The sequence below is a fragment of the Pteropus medius genome, unplaced genomic scaffold (genome assembly GCF_902729225.1).
Source record: "Pteropus medius unplaced genomic scaffold, Ma_sr-lr_union100, whole genome shotgun sequence".
Classification (NCBI taxonomy): Eukaryota; Metazoa; Chordata; class Mammalia; order Chiroptera; family Pteropodidae; genus Pteropus; species Pteropus medius.
Genome location: NW_024355205.1, coordinates 12614920 through 12636197, shown reverse-complemented (window position 1 = coordinate 12636197; position 21278 = coordinate 12614920). Strand labels below are relative to the sequence as shown.

Sequence of the window (21278 nt, the reverse complement as noted above, 5' to 3'; positions counted from 1 at the left end):
AAAATATAGTTATGTTCTTCAAATATTTGAAATTCTGTTATGAGAAAGAGTAATTAGACATGGTCTGTGCTGCTCTAAGCTCAAGGTATGAAGTTATTAGGAAATATTAAGTGCACTAACAAAAAGCACATTCTAATAATTAGAATAGTCTAAAAATAACAGACTTCTCAAATGATTATGCCTTACATTTTTTTCTTTCACCTATTAAATATTCATTTTGAGCATTTAGGATGTGGCAGGCATTAGGTACATGATGTGAACAAAACAAAGGCACTATCCTGCATGGAATTTCATTTCTTTGTGTAATGTGGTACTGTTTACAGATAACTTACATAATCATTTAACCAAGAAACAAGCTCCCTATCAGGATATCTGAAAAGCGGGCATGGATGGTTTGGAGTGAACTCTGTCCCGGGAAAATCGGAAAAGAAGATAATCCAAGAGAGGAGATGAAAAGTAAGTGTAAGTCTCAGGCACCAATTGGACGAGGGAGCTCGGGGCCTTTTTTTCAGGCTCCTTCCCAGCTGTCAGGCCTTCCCGCCCCTCCGCTCGCCTGTGCCTGCCCCTTTCGCCGTCCCCTCCCGCCCCTTTCGCCGTCCCCTCCCGCCCCTTTACTCGCGTCTCTCGGCCAGCGGGATTTGGAGTTCTTCTCTCGCGAGATCTTCATTGTACCGGAACCGACTGTAGTAGCGGCGGAGGCAGCCACGGGGTCTGTTCTGTTGCGGTGTTTCAGCAAATCTGGATCTTGCCCAGGGGCACTAAGTAGGTTCTGGGGGCCGAGAACCGGGCTACTATCTCAAGGGATCCCTGAGGGGAGAGTGGGGCGGATTCCCTGGGCTTGGGCCGGCCTCTGCCCGCGTGCGCGCCGCGTGTGCGCCGCTGCCGGGTCTGGGTGGGTGGCCCGCGGGCGCAGTGACATAGTCCGGGGACTCCTGCAGCGCTGACCCCAGGCATGGCCGCTGCAGGGGTTAGGGTTGGGGTGTTCGGAGCGGCCGAGGCCCGCACTAATCCTGCCCTGGGCCCTCTGGGGTTGGTGTCCTGGGGACGCCTGAGGTCAGCTGCCGAGTTTAGTGGCCCAAAGGTCTTGCAGATGGGAAACTACGAAATTTGCTTGGTTTTCATGATTAAAGAAGTTAGTTCTTCCAGAGTTACCAAATGGAATTGGTTTTTCTTATTTGCTGCTTTACGAGGCTTGGCTTCCTTATTCAGAGAGGCAGAAAGATGTTTTGTACAAATAGGTGAATAGTCAAATGACTTAAATCCCACTATTCTCTTTTTAAAACCAGGGCATACAGAACAATGGAGTACATGACAGAATCCGCTGACCGCACCCCTGGACACATGTGAGTCGCACGTCTCTTTTCCCCAATTACCTTTACATTTTAAGATGTTAAAGTGAGTCTTTGAAACTTACCGTCTAAATTTGGGAAAGCTTTTTTTTGAAGCGGGGGGTGTGTGTGATTTTTTTGTCTTAAGTGAAAGGATACGGAAGTCTATTTCCTGAGAAAATCGAATTCATTTTCACTTGGGAAGTTTGTTGGAGTAGTAAATATTCGCTTTGAGTGTTAATATATTTATCATACATTCTAGGTTTGCACTGTTCAGTACGATATACATTAGCCACAAGTAGCTATTTAAAAAGTAACTAAAATGAAATAAAACTAAGTATTCAGTATCTCAGTCGTTCTAGTCTCGTTTCAAGTCCTCAGTAACCACATGTGCCTAGTGTCTACTGTATTGGACATCACAGATTATAGAACATTTCTTTTGGACAGCATCAGTGATTTTTAAACATTTTCTGCTCCCGATATACCTAGAATCATGATACTCCCATCAGTGTACTGAATAACTATATGATACTCTTTCTATCCTTTAAAATTTTTCTGCTCTGGGTAAATGTTTACATTTTGTTAGTCCTTGTCCTATATTGAGGCTTTAAAAAAAATTGCCTTTGGGCTGTAAAGCTATCTAATGATTATTAGAAATAATTTAGATTCTGTAGACCCTTCGAAAATTGGCCATATTTTGAGGATTTTTGGAATTGTGGCCATCCTTGTTTTTTTTTACCTTAGTATTCAAAAGTTGTTCTTCACTACTGCATCTTTGAAGATTGCTCTCAGTCAGTCTTTGAAAGAGGGCAGATTATGGCCTAACTTTAAAGTTTTTGCTTGTTTGACGGTGTTTAAATTTAACTGGTGAATTTATGAAATCTAATTGAAAAACTATTGCTTTATTTATTTAAGCTTGTGCTGCGAGTGTGGTGTCCCAATTAGTCCAAATCCTGCCAATATTTGTGTGGCCTGTTTGCGAAGTAAAGTAGACATCAGCCAAGGCATTCCAAAACAGGTTTCCATATCTTTCTGCAAACAATGTCAAAGGTATGGTGTGGTACTATTTATCCTACTTAAAGTTGAGATCGATATATAGGAGAGCCACCAGGATATGCTGAGATTGCTAAGATACATAAATAAAGTGCATGTAATTGAGATTTAATTTTTATGTTGGTGTTGCCAATGATTTTAGAATTTGCAATTTTGTACTTTCCTAGTTTGCCCTGCTAATCTGGTGAAGATAGTGTAAAGGTATTTGAATCTATTCTTTTTCTGTTAAGAGATTAATGGGTGCGATGTATACAGTTAATAGTGAATTGATGTTGTAAGGATGAGAGCAGTTTATTAAGGACATACTACTGTTAATACCATGAGGATTTTTTTTTGTTTAGTTACTAGAAACTATGTGTGATAAAAAGCACCTTATGTTTTAAGCAATTTAGCAATGTTTCAAAAATTACATATATTAATGTTCCCATGTAACTGAAATGGCTATAGTTGATAGAAAAAAAGCTCAGTAAAAAAGTTAATATTTTATTCCTTCTTGATTAACTTGTTGGCATAAACAGCTTATATCTACTAGGCCATGAGTAACCCAAAACTGCCCAATGAAACTGCCTATATAAAATTATATGCCTGTGATTTCCCAAATGGGTTAGGACTATAGTGATTCTTAACTTTTTAATTTTTGGCAGGGGGATGTTATGAATCCTTTTGAGAATTCGAAAAATATATCTCCAGAAAAATACTTAAAACATGTATATATGTGTGTGTGTATAAACATAAATATATACATATATACATAGCACATGAAACTATTATGTGTACTTTTTCAGGGAGTTTACAGTTTACAATTTGTGAGATTTAAGCTATTATAAAGATTTGCTATTCTTAAAAGCATACAAGAGTGAAAAAAGCACTGGACAAATAGATCTCATTTATCTTGGATTTCTCACAAACTAGCTTTTTGAAATTCTTGGCCAATTAACCTCTCTAAACCTTAATTTTGTCATTGGAATGAAAGGGCTTTATTAGATGATACATGAAGTCCTTTCTAACTCCAAAAGCATGCTTATAACAAAGGGGCCTGTATAAGGTTTTTGAATGAATTTTAAAAATGAAAATCAGAACATTCACTTAGAAAGTATGGCAAAAAAAAAAAAAGCACATTTACATAACATTTGAAAGTATTACGTATTTAACGAGCATTTATTTAGCCTTTACTATGTGCTAGACAATGTTCTAAGTCCTGGGTGGGCTGAGCTAAAAACTTAAAGCACATGCGTAAGCGATTTAAATTTTAATTTAGTCAGGTTTTATGTAAGATTTTAAAACATGTTTACAATTAAAATTTGGTAAGGGACTTGAAATAGATGAATAGTCAGAACTATTGTTGATACATAGTACGAAGTACTAATTTATCTTTTTTTCTGTGTGAGAAATTGTTCTCAAACATAGATGTACATTGTAAACCATTTTAATGTCGTTTTGAGATGATTTTTACCTGTTTTTCAAATCCTAGCTTTAAAGAACTTTCTGTCATTTCGTCTTCCTCACTGTAATTCTTATTGGTGTTTGAAGTAATAAGACCTCTTTAATGGGTTATTTCAGACTGGCTTTCTCAGATACTCAGAATTTTAACTAAAGCTTTTTAATTAAAGCTACTGAGAATTATTAAAATATATTTGGGTTAAGTGCTTTGGGTCAACTGTAGGTTGTTATTATATCTGGTTAATAATCAGTGTTATATCTTCAGATGGAAATTTTTGTTTTTCCTTGAGAGCTGCTGGGCTTCAGAATATTATCTTCTCTCTCAGATATTTCCAGCCACCAGGAATGTGGATACAGTGTGCATTAGAGTCCAGGGAGCTTCTTGCTTTGTGTTTGAAAAAAATCAAAGCCCCTCTGAGTAAGGTAGGTCAAATAGCTAAAATTTTTTTGTAGGCATATTTTTAATCTCTCCTTTTTGGAAAAATCCTTGTATGAGTAGGTTTTTCAAAAGAAACTGTTAAATGTTGCTGTTGGTAAGCACTGTGCTACAAATGCTGTTTTTATGTTTAAAGTTATATATATTTTATGGAAATGAAAATCTCTGCTTTAACAGATTTAGAGTTAAATTAGTCATTATTTATTGGGAACTTCTTATGCACAGTATTTTTTTTGGGAAAAATACTTATATAAAACCATCACTAAACTTAATTTAGAAGGTTATAGTATTAGGGCTATAGTATTCAGTTTTTTTTCTTTCATTATTGCTCTGGAAAGAAAATATTTGTGCCTGTTACTTGAAGTCAGTACCTAAGTGTCTTCATTTTGTCTCTCTACATACAACTTTCATTTTTCTTTCTGTTAAACTTTATGACTCCCCCCAGGTATATTTTTAATTGACATGGACTCTTGGTTTGAAGGCTTTCAGATTATCTTTTAAACTCTGATAAAACTTCATGTAATAGTTCTTTGAAATTTCTCCTTTTGTTTTCCTTTTTTTCTCCTTGGAATTTCTGTTAGTCAAAGGTTGGCCTTGCTGGCTTAAAACTGCCTTTTTCCTTTTGTATTGTTTTTAACCTTTATTTTGTAGTATTTTGTCTTTTTTTCCATGTTCTTGGAGATTTTCTTTATCTTCTAACTTTTATATTGGTTTTTATTCCCCCTAGCAGTAATATTTGTAAGTTTCAGAGTCTTGAATGTTCTTGATGCGTTCTGTTCTTGAATTTTTCTGAAGGTTTGTTAATAGTTTGAGGTTTTTAAATTTTTTTTCTGGAGTCAGTTTTTTCATTTAACTTGGTCTTTTCACTTTCATACTTCAGGCTTTTGTTAAATGTCTGATGAGCCTTAATAATTCATTAGTTAATTCAGCAGATGTTTATTATGTGTCAAACGTATGCCAGTCTGCTTTTGGTATTGGGGACATGTCAGAAAAATGGTATTATCTTGATGCCCAAGCTGGATACTTGAGTATCATTCTAGAGTGTTCTTTTCCTTCTTCCCATATGCAGCTATCATTAAATCCTGTAGATTTTATTTCCAAAATAGCTCTTGGATCTTTTCTGCTTCTGTTATTTCCAGCACCTCTGAGTTCAGGTCACCTATAACTCCTGCCCAAAATATTGAAACAACCTCCATTCTTTTTCTCCCATCTCTTTTCTCAAAACACCCATTTTAGCCACATCGAGTTACACTCTTTCTCACATATTGCATACTGTTTTTGGCTTCTACTGATCCTGTTGATTTGGCAGAGGTTACCATTGTGGATTCAGTATTCAGTGTATGAGATCCTCTCTAATGAATGTTCGTTTTTTTTTTTTTTTTTTTTGAGCCACAAGCAACACAAAGAATAATCCAAGCAGAAACTTTTGTTCACAAGAGTTTAGAGTAGATGATGAGGTTACACGTTGTTACTTTTTCGTAAAAAGTATTATCTCCATTAAAAAAAAAAGTATAATTTTTTTAGGGAAAAGAATTTTTTTCCCCATGCAAATATTTTTTTTTTTGCTTGAATTATATCGGTTGCATTAATATGCCAGTTAAAATCTAATTAGATTGTCCTTTTATTTACTGTTTTTGTTGCCATACCTTTGATGATAATTTTTTTTACTGGTTATGTTGCGTAGTGATGCTAATCACCTTTGTTAAACATTTTATGAAATCTATTTATTAATTATTTTTCATCTTTTTTCTTACATGGGAACTTGTTTCTTTTTGTTTGTTGAAGGTACGGCTTGTAGATGCAGGCTTTGTTTGGACTGAGCCCCATTCTAAGAGACTTAAAGTTAAACTGACTATTCAGAAGGAGGTAAGTAAGCTGTGTATCATTTTCTAAGCCTGGTTAAAGTGTAGGTAGTTAAAATGGGGGTCTGTTTGTAAGTTATTTTTTGACTTAAGCAGCTTAAAAGTACATGAATACACTCTAAATTTTAACCCTTTGTTACCTTTTGCACAGATTATCAGGTCCCTAGTAAGAGCAGCCATTGCTCATGATTAGTGGACTAAGATAATCTTTTCAAAGTTATTTTTATTAGGAAAAGAATTGAAGTAAAAACATGAGCTAAGGCGGTGCTTCGCAAACTAGGCTGATCATCATGACTCACAGTAAATGAATCAGACTGGATTCAACTGGATGTGAGACCCAGGAATATGTTTAAAAAGTTTCCCAGGTGATTTCTGATGATTGGCAATGTTTGGGAATGATTAAATTAAGGGATGTTCTTTGAAAGTTTTTTTGTCTTATTTTTTCTTCTAAGAATGAATTTTACACATACACACATAGACACACAAGTATATATAGATGTAAAAATTCTACAAAGAATATCCTTACAACCACTTCAGCTAAAGGTAAATTTAAAATGTTAATCTAATAAATCCTATGAATGAAACCTATGTATCTTTCTTGAAATAGTATAACTTATTTTTATGACTTTAAATTTAACCGATGTATCGTTGATGTCCTCAAAGCATTCATGGAAAAAGATTTTAAGTTAAATGTTAAAGTGTCTACTTTTAAGAAAAATATTTATTATTAATCAGAGAAGAAAGAATGAAAGAATGTGATCGTTTTCTTTATCAGGTGATGAATGGTGCTATCCTTCAGCAAGTGTTTGTGGTGGATTATGTTGTACAGCCCCAAATGTGTGGAGATTGCCATAGAGTAGAAGCTAAGGATTTCTGGAAGGCAGTGGTTCAAGTCAGGCAAAAGGTAATGAGAGAAAGTGGGTGCGTGAATCCACCATCTTGTATTTTATTTTTGTCAGTTACAAAAATCTAGTAAAACCTTTTCCTCCTTTTCCAAAATCCTTCATGCACTGAGGATAGTCTATGTTTCTGGAGCATTCATCTTTAGAAATATATCATTATTACATTTTGGGTAATCTTTCAAGATTGTTTTTGTTTTAAAAATCAGTATGCTCTATAGGTGGCTTTTCTTTCTTTTCTTTTTTTTTCCATCTATTAACCTAATAAATGCATTTATGTTTAGACTTTGCACAAAAAAACTTTCTACTATCTGGAACAGTTAATTTTAAAATATGGAATGCATCAGAATACACTTCGTATCAAAGAGATTCATGGTGAGTTAAAATTTAAAAGCATTTGAAATGATGTCAAAACTTTTTCAACTAACCTAAGGGGTCTTTTATCTTTACTGATAATATCTAGACTATTACTTTCAAAAAGAACTTTCCGTTAGGAGGAAAAAAATTTAGTTATCTGCATTGTTCAACATGATAGCCACTAGCCATGTGTGGCTATTGAATACTTGAAATGTGGCTAGTGCAACTGAAGAAATGAATTTTAATTTTTTTCTATTTTAATTTAAATTTACATTAAATAGCTACAAGATGAGTAAACCAGCAACTACATTTAGAATGTAAAGTGCTATGATAGAAAATTCATTAAAACTTGTTTTATGCAGAGATTAGTTTCTCCTGTAATATATTTGTTTTTCATATCTCTAGAGGCATTTGCGATGGATACATTAAATCAGAAACCTAAACTCAGTAATAATAAACAGTAATATACAAATGATATAATTAGATTTCTTAAGGATAGAATTTTAAAATATTTGCATAATTCCAGAATGGCTCCTTAGAGCATATTTTGTCTTATTATAATGGTAAAATTATGTGCTCTGTATGCAAATTGTGATAACATTGGTTTTCTTCATGTGGGCTTGTTCTATAATGTTCTGTGACTTAACATGTTATATAATATATTTGGAAAGCTTTCCCTGTCATTACATATAATTCTACTTCATTATTTTCAACCAGTGTGTGTATTCATTAATCGATGTATATTTAATTAGTTATTTCCTGTTAGTTGGCTTAGAGTGTTTAAGAACTCTAGTCTAATCAAGATTTTCTTTTATGTTTCTTTCAAATGTTTTATAATTTTAGCTCTTATATTTAGAATTTCTACCATTTGGAATTAAAGTGTTTTTAATCTTAGGACATTATTTTATGAATGTTCTATGAATTTTTAAAAATCGTTTATATTCTTCCTTGGGACATTCTATAATCTCAATTAAATTAACCTTTATAGTTGGTTATTAAAGTTCCACGTATCCTTCCTATTTTTGGTCAGTTCGTTCATTTTGGTTTTGATAGTCTTTTACTAGTTTCCCACAATGATTTATACATGTGTTAACATTTGTTGATTTCTTCTTTTTACTAGTTTTTTTCTTCATCTCAATACTGTTGTTAGGTGTACTATTGTCTTCTTGGTAGATGGTTCCATTTATTACATAAAATATCTTTCTGTGTTCTGTTTAGTGTTTTTCTCTCCCCTCTTGACCTTGAATTTTATTTAGTATGAAATTAAAATTGCGAATCTTATTTTTGTATCATTTGTCTGATTTGTCTATCCTTTTATCAGACAAGTCTTAAATGATACAACATCCCTAATTGTTGTGGTTAGAATATATTTGCTAATAATTTGATTTTTTAAATACATGTTTAATTTGTTATACAGTTATATTACTAGAGGAAAATCTTGTTTTGCAGAATTATTTTCATGTGGATTTTTTTTTTTAAGATGGACTGGATTTCTATTATTCTTCAAAGCAGCATGCTCAGAAGATGGTAGAATTTCTTCAGTGCACAGTTCCTTGTAGGTATGTTCTGAACCTAAATGTGATTAAGTCCAAGGAGCTGGGAGTAGATGTAGGTCACAGGCTGAGACATGTTAAAATATTAAAAATTATGTTAAAATATTTAAAATTATAGTATAGGGATACTTACACAATTAGTAAGCATTCATTGGATTAGACAGTTTAAGGGAAGTATTAGCCAAAGAGCATGTAAGAACCACTTTGGGGATCTAGACCCCACCCCATGATAAGAAGCACTGTAAGATTGAACCACTGATTTATTTTTTAATAAGAGAAAAGAAAGATTGGGGTAGAGGGCTTTGGGGAGAAGCTTCATGGAGGAGGAAGGACTTTGCTCCTAAAATGGGAAATTTTCAAAGGTAGAGTTTATATTGAAAGTTGAGATTAGTGTAAAGAAAGACTTGTGTATGTAGACTAGATTGGTCTTTTAATAGATGCTGTACATAGACTAGATTGGTCTGAGCCAAGGGCATGTTTTGGAGTTTTTTAGTAAAGTTGAAAATAGTGAGGGTGCAGTCATGTTTTTGAAGGTTTTGAAATATGAATGGGTAAAATTAAAATTAGGCTTCACCATAGCAGACATTAGGTAGCTGTTTCAAAACTTGGACAGTGATGATTTGATTTGATGAAAATTGATATTTCGAGACTATACAAGTAAGGCCTTTGTCTTTTTATTATTATTTTTCTCTTAATAGATACAAAGCCTCACAGAGACTCATCTCTCAGGATATCCGTAGTAACACATACAATTACAAAAGCACTTTTTCTTTGGAAATTGTTCCAATATGCAAGGTACTTTTTCTTATTTAATTAATCCATATTTATAAAAGAGTGCAAGTAGTTAATTAGTTTATATGTAATTATTAGCTCCTGATTTCCTTTTGGGATTGGTTAAAAATTTAGAATAACTTCCTTCTTAAGTGATTCTAACACATTAAGCCATGTTAAAAGATACTAAAAAGTAATCATGCTTAAAAGTATAAATTGACATACCTTTTATTTTGGTGTACTAATTAAAAGGCCTATTGCAGTTTTTTTTAATGTCCATATTTCTTAAAATTTGTGTTCCTAGTGGACACATGACAGTTCTGTGAAACTTTGAATACAGGAAATGGCATTAAACCACTTTGGAATATGTTCAAACTGGATTTTGGCATTATGAAAATAAACAGTAATGTGGAAATGAGACCATAGAGTCACTTTTGTGATTTAAAAACATAATAACACTTAAAATGTAAGATTATCAATTTATTTAATTGTACTATGGTAAAACTTTGGTTCAAAAACGTAAATGAATTAAAATTTGATAAATAGTTATTGAAGATCTACTATATAGAAGGCTGTGTGTCAGGGATTATGTATTCTAGAGATTCCTGCCATATAGGAGTTTATGTGTTGATATTTAAAACACTGATTATGATAAGTGCCATAATTGTGAGCATTTCATAAAAATTAATATCTAAGTACTTGAGTATGTTTTACCTCTTTACGTCTCATAATAACTGGAGTAAATCAAATTATCATTTTGAAGATGAGGAAATTGAAGCTTTGGGAGGTTAGAAGACGTGCCCAAAGTTATTTAACTACAAAAATAATGAAGCTAGGATTTGCGCCTAGGTCTGTGACTCTTAAACTTTAAAGCTGGTATCACTACTTTATGATGTAGTACAGTACCAGGGATGAAGTGATGGCTTAAAACAGGGTCAGCAAACTTATTCTGTAAAGGGCCAAGTAGTCAATATTTTCAGCTTTCGTGCCATATAAAATCTTTTGCCAGCTACTGAGCTCTGCTACTGTTTTACAGAGTAGCCATAGATAATATGTAAATGAATGGCCAAGGTTGTGTTCCAGCAAAACTTTATAAAAGTGTGCTGTGGCCATACTGGGCTTGAAGGTCATATTTTGCAAACCCCTGGTTTAAAACAGTTAACATTTTCCTGGTGCATACGCTAGGAAATACAAATTTAGGTTTGAGGGCATATGTAACACCTTGTGTATTAAGTGCTTGGAGTGATTCATATAAGTAACTGGATGAATACACAATGTAAAGGAATATTTTGATTAATCTTTGGAGATTTACAAAGTTATAAAGGACTAGACCAGGTGCTATTAGGGATGCACAGAATGTCCTTTCAGTGGAGGAGACTATGATTTGAATAGATACAGCTTAAATATAATCCAGATTCTTTTATATTTTAATATAGTTTAAAAACCACATTACTGATATTATTTTCTAGTGTACTACATAGAGGTATGCTTTTGGGGGGCATTAGATCTCTGATTACATATTGTTATAAGTAGCCATGAAAGAGAAACATGGCTTCTCTGAAATTTGTTTTTTTTGTGGAGATTGAGAGAAGTCAGGTAGTTTAGAAAATCACTCCTTCTGATGTTTAATATTTTGCTCAGAATGTACACTATGTTAATATAGAGTGATAAGCAGTTACTCTTACATAAAATTGAAATAATAGCTTGGCGAATAAGATGTGGAAAAAATTTTAAAGCATTTTTATTAAGACAAAATGCATAGTTTATTTTCTGTTTCTCTAAAGGCCTGATTCTTTGGGACCTTTGTTGATATGTAGAATAAAAAATTTAATGTTTTGAATTGGGAAAATGTACTTGGGTCAGGTTTACATTGATGAGTGTTTTTTGGAGACTTATTTAGGAATTGCTTCACTCTAAATGGTAGTTCTTATGCCTAGGATAATGTTGTTTGTCTGTCTCCAAAACTGGCACAAAGCTTGGGAAATATGAATCAGATTTGTGTGTGTATTCGAGTTACCAGCGCCATCCATCTCATAGATCCAAATACCGTCCAAGGTAAGTTTTAGGAACTATTTGCCTTGACAGTTCTATCTAGCAAGTAGTAATAATTTATGTTGTTAATTTTATCAAACATTCTCAATAATATTGTTTTGAAAAATTAGTTACATTTTTTACTTTTGGTAAATTATCCTTATATTTTTTACTTGAAGAAACAATTCTGTGAACTTTAAAAATGTATTAGTTTTATTCCATTTAGTTTTAATGAAATCTATTTATTTACCTCATTAAATGTTTGTGACTATTTAAGTTCATTGCCACATTTTAGTGTATAGCAAATATTTTAAAGTGTGGAACATTTGACTTTGTAAACCTGTAGAATATTCAGTTTAATTATAAATTTGAAGTAATTTCACCATCATTGTACATAATTTTTAACATTCCCTTGATAAAAACTGTTTTAAAGAAGACCCTATTTTTATAGATGTCTCAGTACTTGTTTGCATCTCCTACTTCTTGATCTTTTGCACTATTTCCTGTAATGTAAGTTTTCTTATAAAAAATTAAGTTTATTTTGGTATTTTCCAGAAAGTCATTTATTATCCTTGTCAATTCGAATTTATTAGTCAAAGTTCTTTTTTTTACAATATCGGGATGAACTTCTGTCAGGTGGAACTTTATTTCCCATAAACTAAGCAGCTAAGATGGCTGATAATGTTTCTAAAATAAAATGTAAGCACATGAAACAACTATACAACTGATTGGATCTGACCTTATATTAGAAAGGCTTTTAGCTCTGCGGTGTTCTGATTGTAGTAATCACTTAAGATTTGTTTGACGGCTGATAATTCTCTTGTGCTGTGAGAAGTTTGGGGCTGATTTATAGGAATAAATGATGACCCTAGAGAGTGAGTTGCCAACTGTGGTTCCTGTTGAACTGATGCTTCCCACTTCATATATACCAACTTCTTCCTAGTTATAACATTTGTTGACTTTTGAAATACTTCATTTCTCTTGTTCTTTAATGTTCTGTGTTTATTCTTAGTTGCAGATATTGATGGGAACACTTTCTGGAGTCACCCTTTCAATAGTTTATGCCATCCCAAACAGTTAGAGGAGTTTATTGTGATGGAATGCAGCATAGTCCGAGACCTAAAACGCAGTGCAGGTGCTGGAATGATATCAAAAAAGGTGAGTTCCATTCTGCTTGCCTTTTTTTCATCCCCAACTTATTGTTTTGGTCTCTTTTTTTTTTTTTAATTTGTATTTTTTAAAAAATTTGTTGGTAATTCCAAAATGTTCCAAATAAAGCTAGCACCGCATTCATTCCATGTTTGTATGTTGTTTGCTTTTAACATTGGTTATTGTGGTGAAAATGAACAGACTTATACTCTGGTAAGTTAATTTTTTCTCTTTAATGTTGGAGACATTTTTTAAAATGTTTATTATTATGATTAAGCATTTTTTTGCTTTACGTTTACACAGGAGAATCACATGATAAGCTAACCTTTTTTATAGTTTAAAAAATTTTCAGATATTTTGAATTAAATATAAGCTATAGTCTTACTGAATACTGAATATGTCAGTATGCATCTCTAAAACATGGGAACATTTTCTACGTAATTAAAATATTATCATACAAACATTATCATTTGTATTCAAATTTCCTTTTATGTCCCAAAGTTCTTTTTATGTTTTTTCAAACTAGTATCCCATTGAGATTTTGATTGGGGTTGCATTGAATCTGTCGATCAAGTCGAGTAGAACTTAATCAGGACAATATTCAGTCTTCCTATCCATGAACGTGGAATTTCTCATTTGCTTAGTTCTTTTTTGATTTTGTTCATCTGAGTTTTGTAGTTTTTCTCATAAAGATCTTATATTTGTTAGATTTCTGTCTAAGTATTTAATTATTTTGGATGCTAATGTAAATGGTATCGTGTTTTTAATTTCAAATTCCACTTGTTCATGTTGATATATAGGAAAGCAATAGACTTTTGTTTATAATCTTGTATCCTGTATCCTTGCTATGTTTGTATCCTGGGAATTTTTTTGGTCCATTCAGATTTTGTGCATACATAATCATGTCATCTGCAAACAAGATAATTTTTTCCTTCCCAATCTATATACTTTTCATTTACTTTTCTTGTTTTTTGCATTAGCTAGGATTTCTAATATGATATTGAAAAGGAATGATGAGAGGGTACACTCTTTCCTTATACCTTATCTTAGTGAGAAATCTTCAAGTGTCTCCCCTTTAAATATACTGGTAGCTGTAAGTTTTTTGTATATATTCTTAATCAAGTTGAGAAAGTTCCCTGCTATTCCTACTTTACGAGAATTTTTAACATGAATGGGATGTTAGATTTTGTCAAATGCTTTTTCTGTATCTGTTGATGCCATCATGATTTTTCTTTTTTGATATAATTGATGGATCATATGAATTGATTTTCAGATTTTGAACCAGCCTTGAAGACGGGGTAAATACCACTTGGTCATGGTGTACAATTCTTCTGTATTTTGTTGAGGATTTTTGCATCTTGTTCATGAGACATTGGTCTATAGTTTGCTTTCCTGGTAACGTCTTTGTTTAGTTTTGGTATTAGGGTAATGTTGACCTTGTAAATGTGTTAGGAAGTATGCCCTCTGCTTCTGTCTTCTGGAAGAGATTGTAGATAATTGGTATAATTTCTTTTTTAAATGTTTAGTAGAATTCACCAGTGAATCTGTCTGGGCCTGGTGCTTTCTGTTTTGGAAAGTTATTAATTACTGATTCAATTTCTTTAGTAAATGTAGGCCTATTTCTATGTCCTTTTTATATGACTTTACTAGTCCTTGAAAGCATCCTTACTTTCTGGTATAACACCACAACATTTAGGTGTTCCAGAATCACATTGTATAATTCTTACCCGTATCTGATACCAGGTATTTCTTCAAGAGTATAATAAGTCTGATTTCTTTTACTGTGAATTAGTATTTAGACACTCTCAGTCTGTATACTAATGGTGCTCATTTTTATTGAGGTAATATTGTGTCTTGAGACAAAAATAACTTCTGATAATTTGGGAAAATCATCGGAAATGGGAAACACTACTTTTCACTTTTTTATTTAAAATAAAAAATTTAATTAAGAGGAAACTTTTATCATTAATAACATATGTATAAGAATACCATTTCCCCTTAGGGATAAAAGCAGATACTATGTTTTCCTGGTTTTCAAAAAATACACTTAGCTAGAACAGGTCATAAGTCTCTAATAGAAGCAGCCTAGTAGCTAGAAAGTGTATCCTGTTACATAGGATTTAGTCTCTTTCTGGTCATTCACTTTTTTTTTTTCTCCCAATTCTTTCCTAAATCTGAGACCTGTGTGTTATTTCAGTTTCCCCCTTTATCCCTACCTCTTTTTTTTTTTCATCTCAAATTCTGTAATTCTGTCTGTAACTCTTAGTATTACTCTTGATCCCATATGGGTCTGTTTTTTTTTGTTTTGTTTTGTTTTTAGTAAATGGTATTGGAGTGTGCTATATGTAATTAAGTCAGGAAATCTGAACGTCAGTTATAGTTGCTTGTAAAATCATGTTGGAAGGGGACTTTAATGTTTTTCTAGTTTAGAGTTTCAAACTAAGGATGTTGTTTCTGCAACAAATAGTTTTAAAGTGTTATACCTCAAAATAGTAGACATCCAAAAAATTAATTTAATATCGTTTGAATTCTCTAGTAGTAATGGGGCCTCTGGGATTGCTAGATTTTTTTTTTTTTTGAAACTATGGGTAAAACACAAGGAGTTGCTTAGGATATTTTCTGGATTTAAGACTTTACTTTTTCAGTTATTCTTTTTGCTCAGTCTATATTGGCCCTTCTTTTTTTTTTTTTTTTTGGAAAATTCTACATATGTCTGTTTTAAGGTGACATCATTAATGTTTTATAAAAGCCTTGACTAAAATCTTAACAAAAGTATTTATTTTATGTATTCCTTATAAATCTTTTCCTGTACTCATAGTTTATTTTCAAAGTTTCAGAAATCTGAAAAAAACATTCCTGTCTTTTAAATGAAAATTAGAAAACAAAAATCAACATTGTATGTAAGTTTTCTATGAAATGCTTTTTGAGTTATGCTTATATTATTGAAGAATGCATTTTCTTTCCTGTTAAGCATACCCTTGGGGAAGTCTGGGTACAGAAAACATCTGAAATGAATACAGATAAACAGTATTTTTGTCGTACTCATTTGGGACATCTTCTGAATCCTGGAGACCTGGTGTTGGGGTTCGTATTATTTTATAGTATTTTAAACTGTCAATTAGCATTGCAAAATTGAGAGGGGGGCAGCAAAGCTATCTAAAATACTAAAGTTGTGTATTCCAAAAAGAAGTTGAGTTCTTACGAGCCTTGTAGCTCTTTTTATTGATAACTAAATTGAACTGTAGTTTGGACATAAGCCCATAGTTAATCCATTTTGGCTATCGTTTTAAAATGTGATGTGTTCCAAATTTTAAAGAATTGAACCCTGAAGTTGTATCATTAGATCATATAGCTTTTTGGAGGTTTAGGTAGTTTTTATTATCCATATGCTGCTGCTCAAATATTTTCTTTTAAAATGTGGCAGCCATGTATATAAAGGGTCTTTACAGGCATAGGACAGACAGTGCATTCTGATGCAGAGCTTATCAGCATGCCTTGAACATTACTTTTGCTCTTAGAGTTTCAGTTCCTTTTACTAGAGAATGGGGTTCTGTTTGTTTGTTTTGTTATAAACCGAATGGAACTATCTAACTGAATCCTAATGTTAGACCGATAATATAAGTCTGTTTTGCTTCTTCACAAGTATATGGTAAGGTGGATGATAATGGATATGTGAAACTAAAGAGATAAGAGTGCCCTATTATTTTTACTGGGTTCCATAGAAGCATGTTCCCTGTATAGTAAACTGCAAAACTTTTGAAGTGGGAAAGCATATTAAATGTTTGATCTTAGGAGGAACTTCTAGGCGATCATTTATAAAGTATAAAAAGTTACATGGAAAGAAAAATGTTTTTGCCATTAAGTGTTTTATTGTTTTCAGGTTTGATTTGGCAAACTGTAACTTAAATGATCAGCATGTCAACAAAATGAACCCAGATAGAGTTCCAGATGTGGTAAGATTTAGATTTTTTTCTTTTTTTCCTGTATTAAAGAGGAATGATGTAACTCTTACGGGTAGATTGCACTAGTTCACATTCTTGCAAATAACAAGACAATTTAGAGATTTCTTTTGAAATTGCAGTTAAGGTATAATAGCAGAAGCCTTAATTTTAAGTCATTATTTTTAGTGGGGAAACCCCAAGATTTAAAGAGTTTTTTCGTTGCCCTTAAAATCAGATTTTCATATTCTGTCTAAATACTTGATACTATTCGTAAACAAATATAAATTTGCAGTGAAAATTGATGACCTTTAGAGTTTATTCAGATTCACTCTTTTAGGCTCAGCTTATTTCATGCATTGTTTAGTTAAGAAGGCGGAGTTAAACTGTTTTTTCAGTTTAAATATAATTGCAGTCGAAAATGATCTTCACAGTTGCAACTTTTAGAGAAAGAATGACTTGAAAAAAACCTGTTTAAACATGAGTTTAAAAGACTCATGAGCAATAGTGAATGTGAAATGTGAAAGATCCTATCTTCTGCTTGCTTAATCTTTTAAAATAAACATTGATCTCTAGCTGTGATCAAAAATAAAGTCTTGGTTTAAGGATTCCTCACCACCCAGTTGTGCTTTTATTAATTAGTAAATTAAGAAATAGAAGCATGGTTTAGTTGTAAGTCTAGATATTTCTAACAAGGTCATAAGAGGAGATCAAGATGGTCTTACAAGATTTTGTATTGTATAATACTATATACTATTTTATTTATTCCATAGTATATTGATCTATTCTAAGACATAACTGTGAACGGTATATATAGTTCTATATGTATAGTTCTGTAAGTGCTTATTAGTAGGCATAAAAGGGAGAAAAAGTCTCTTAGTAATGTTTCAGAATGATTTATGTGAATAGTACCTAAAAGCTGAACTTTGGTAAAAAAAAACAAAACAAAAAAAACAAAAAAACCCCCACAAAAACCCACCATAAACTGAAGTTTTTGGTACAGAGGAAAAAAATTCAATCATTGGAAAATTTCACTTAGTAAATTTTAATAATTATACAAATAATACATTCTCGTAAAATATTAAGTACCAGGAGAAAAATGTTCAAAATTCTCTGGACACTGCCTCTGGATCCCTCCCTACTTCTTTCCCCTGGGGTGTAACCTCTGTCATTAATTTGATTATTTCCTGGCATTCCTAAACCTTTCATTTTTTAACTTTATTAATTTTGAGGCCCTGTTACCTAGTTCTCATTTTTTGTAACTTTGTAAATATTCTGTTAATTTTAGGTATTAATCAAGAAGAGCTATGACCGTACCAAACGTCAGCGTCGTAGAAACTGGAAACTGAAAGAGCTTGCAAGAGATAGAGAAAACATGGATACAGATGATGAAAGGTCCCACTTTTTTTAAAATCTTATATGTTGTCTCAGAGGAAGTCCTTATGATAAGTCTTTATGGTTTTTATATTATAAAGAAATAGTCATCATACAATGATCCTGGCACTCAATATTAATTTTGGATTCTTACCAGTATAAGACGATATAATGACATTTAGCACAGATTTAGTTATTATTTCCTGTGTTATAATCTGACAATTGCAGTGTTATTGTAAACAATTCATTTGAAAAGTCAAAATATAATAAGTAATTACCTTATGGATATCACAAATAGCAAATGAGTACGTATGAGTTGAAATAAAAAGAAAATAGCTCATTGATATCAAATATGCTATTTCTCAACTTAAGGAGAAATGAAGATATTTTGTTCTAGAAAAGTGTATTGGATAATTTAAAAAGTGGTCGTAATGATGGTGAAGACACTGATTTCTAAAAAAATGAAGAATTTATATAAAATTGTATTATTAAATGTGAGTGGTGAAACCGATATTTCTAAAATATACTTTCATAAGGTAATTTAAAGTAAGTATGTATTAAATATATAAGGTAGTCTATGGCCATGAACAAGCCTGATCCCGTCTGATATCGGAAGCTAAGCAGGGTCGGGCCTGGTTAGTACTTGGATGGGGGACCACCTAGGAAGGCTGGGTGCTGTAGGCGTAAAAAATGAAAAGGGATTGTAAGCTGACAAGATCCTTGCAATCTGTGAGGTCAACCAAGGGTTGCCTCGCCTAAAACAATAAAAAATTAAAAAAAAATAAATATATAATGTTAAATTAATTAGATATTATAAATTTATTTGAGTATTTCATCTATAGTCTTTAAAATATCTTATTTCAACTTGGCCATAAGACTTTTTTGGGGAAGGTAAAGGAGGGAGAGGGTCTTCTCATTGTATTATTTTTAAATTAACATCATCTTATATTCAGTTTATATTTTTATCATGTAATTTTGAAAGAAAAGATTATTTAAAAACTGTCAGAATATTTATCATTCACATTTGACCTTCAGATATTTTAAAGATTTTAATACTTGGAACACATTTATTTTCTAGTGCTAAAAACAAAGAGAACTTTATACTTTCTTGGTAAAGATGAAATATTTAAATATTTCTTTATTCTTCTGTAGGCAATACCAAGATTTCCTTGAAGATCTTGAAGAAGATGAGGCAATTAGAAAAAATGTAAACATTTATAGAGGTTGGTGTTTTAAGTGTATTTACGTTGTATCTTCTGTATATAGATGTATTCTCCCAGAACGAATATTTTAGTATCTTAAACTTTGATTTCATAATTTACTTTTATTGTGTTTTGAAAACTACTTTGGTTAAACATTTATTAAAGAAAAAACATGAACAGTAAAACTTATTAAAATGTTTGCTATACCACATTTGAGATCATTTGCTTCCTAGTGTAATCCCTTAAGTTGTTGACCCCTACGCTAGTGCATATTTATTCGTATATTTATGTAGTTCGGTCATTCAATGGATGTTTAAATGGATACTTTAGATATGAAAGCAGAGCTCTGGATTTAATATGGTTAAGTAAGAGTAGTAATGGTGGGGGCAGGTATTTGCCTATTTACATATTTTTATTTATTTGAAATCTTCCTTGTATTTTTTCTCAGATTCAGCCATTCCTGTGGAAAGTGACACAGATGATGAAGGAGCACCTCGAATTAGTCTGGCTGAGATGCTTGAAGACCTTCACATTTCTCAAGATGCTACTGGTGGAGAAGGTGAATCGATGATGATGACATAATGAGATCACGTTGTAGATGGTTTCTGCATCTCTAGGCTCAAGTTGTTGGACAAAATTACTGTTTGTTCCATCTATGCTTCCAGTATTCAGAGAGGAGAAATTTAGTTTTAGACCTGAATAAATATTTTGATTGTTAAAGCACTGAAGAAGATTGATGGTTTTAAAATTTAGGCAACAAAAGATTATGGAGAATGTGTAGAATTTTATTGTTTCCTTTTTGGTTGGTGATTTTGTTTTTATGAGACAAGTATTTTCTGATACGTTAGCACTGGGGTTAAAAAACTTAAAAGTTGTGATTCCTTGGAGGTTACCTAAATCTCCCAAGCATAAAACAAACTTTTACATTCTTTATATTGATTGCTTTAGTAAAAAACAGTGTATGAATTTATTATGCACTTTGATCCACTTTAGATCATTTTTATGTTCTTGGGGTAGGGAAGTTGGGGTTCAGTTATCACTGGACATTCAGGAGGAAAGTTAATTTTTTATTAATTCCTCAAAAGTTATTAAATTGGGGGTTATCTTAATTTTTATTGGAGAAGGAAATATATTTAAAATATTTCTGGATTTGTAGCAAACAGACTAATTATTTAAAGGTTAAATAACACTTGTACCTTTGTTATTTTTGCCTGCGTCAGTGGCTTAGGGCAATAGCTGCTTATGTCATAAAAATGTCTTCCTATCACTTCAAGGATTTTGCTTTAAAATTTTGGTTTACAAATTGAGAAAGAAGGAATTTTCTCTATATCTGTCATTTAATACATCACTAGCAAAAAGAATATTAGAATCCAACATACAGATGATGAAGTAATAAAAGTTATTTTCATGCTATATAACACCATGATTTCAGATGAATGAGGAATGCCTTCCACATCCTTAAAAAGAAAAGCATTAGGTTGGGTTTTAAAGTGTCTGAGGATGAAATATTAAGATTCTATTTCTGTAAGCAAGATCATACTTCCTAAGTGTGCCAAAACTAAGAGCTAATTTTAAAATTCTAGGAATACCACTAAATAAGGAAATTGAGTAAGTGCTGAATGGAAGATTTTTGTTTTTTTAAGATTGGACTCCTTAATTCTGAAGTTATGAATAAATGCTTGAATTTTCTATTGTGGCTCCTTTCTGTTCACATATTTAAAAGCTTTCGCTTGTAGTCTGTTTATTCTATGTCAAGACATTCAAAAACATGAAAATAAAAACATTCTCCCCTGTTTTTGTGTCCTTGAGGTGATTGCATCAGTGTCATATTTAAATGACAGTATCTCGTGCAATTTTCCAAAGTGGAATTATATTTATTTCAGTA

General features: G+C 32.2%; 1 protein-coding gene across 3 annotated transcripts; it reads left to right on the top strand.

Moving 5' to 3' along the window:
• The first annotated feature begins 614 nt into the window (after nucleotides 1-614).
• Nucleotides 615-21188, top strand: NMD3 (NMD3 ribosome export adaptor). Of its 3 annotated transcripts, XM_039857359.1 has the most exons (16): nucleotides 615-762; nucleotides 1287-1343; nucleotides 2244-2378; nucleotides 4148-4244; nucleotides 6043-6123; nucleotides 6895-7023; nucleotides 7303-7393; nucleotides 8856-8934; nucleotides 9627-9723; nucleotides 11637-11754; nucleotides 12743-12888; nucleotides 15851-15963; nucleotides 16760-16832; nucleotides 18106-18212; nucleotides 19344-19414; nucleotides 19842-21188. In XM_039857359.1, the coding sequence occupies exons 2-16, from the start codon at nucleotides 1300-1302 to the stop codon at nucleotides 19973-19975; spliced, it is 1515 nt and encodes a 504-aa protein (XP_039713293.1). In that variant the 5' UTR covers nucleotides 615-762; nucleotides 1287-1299; the 3' UTR covers nucleotides 19976-21188. The 3 variants fall into 3 exon arrangements, with proteins under 3 accessions (XP_039713293.1, XP_039713295.1, XP_039713294.1); XM_039857361.1 differs by lacking the exons at nucleotides 615-762; nucleotides 1287-1343; nucleotides 2244-2378; nucleotides 4148-4244; nucleotides 6043-6123 and adding exons at nucleotides 6154-6484; nucleotides 6572-6662; XM_039857360.1 differs by lacking the exons at nucleotides 615-762; nucleotides 1287-1343; nucleotides 2244-2378; nucleotides 4148-4244; nucleotides 6043-6123 and adding an exon at nucleotides 6154-6662.
• Nucleotides 21189-21278: the final 90 nt, after the last annotated feature.

Excerpts from the sequence above, each read along its gene's own strand:
- NMD3 (XM_039857359.1), top strand. The coding sequence starts at position 1,300 with ATGGAGTACATGACAGAATCCGCTGACCGCACCCCTGGACACAT. Across the intron at positions 2,379-4,147 it reads TTCTGCAAACAATGTCAAAG|ATATTTCCAGCCACCAGGAA; the intron begins GTATGGTGTGGT and ends CTTCTCTCTCAG. Across the intron at positions 16,833-18,105 it reads CAGATAGAGTTCCAGATGTG|GTATTAATCAAGAAGAGCTA; the intron begins GTAAGATTTAGA and ends TGTTAATTTTAG.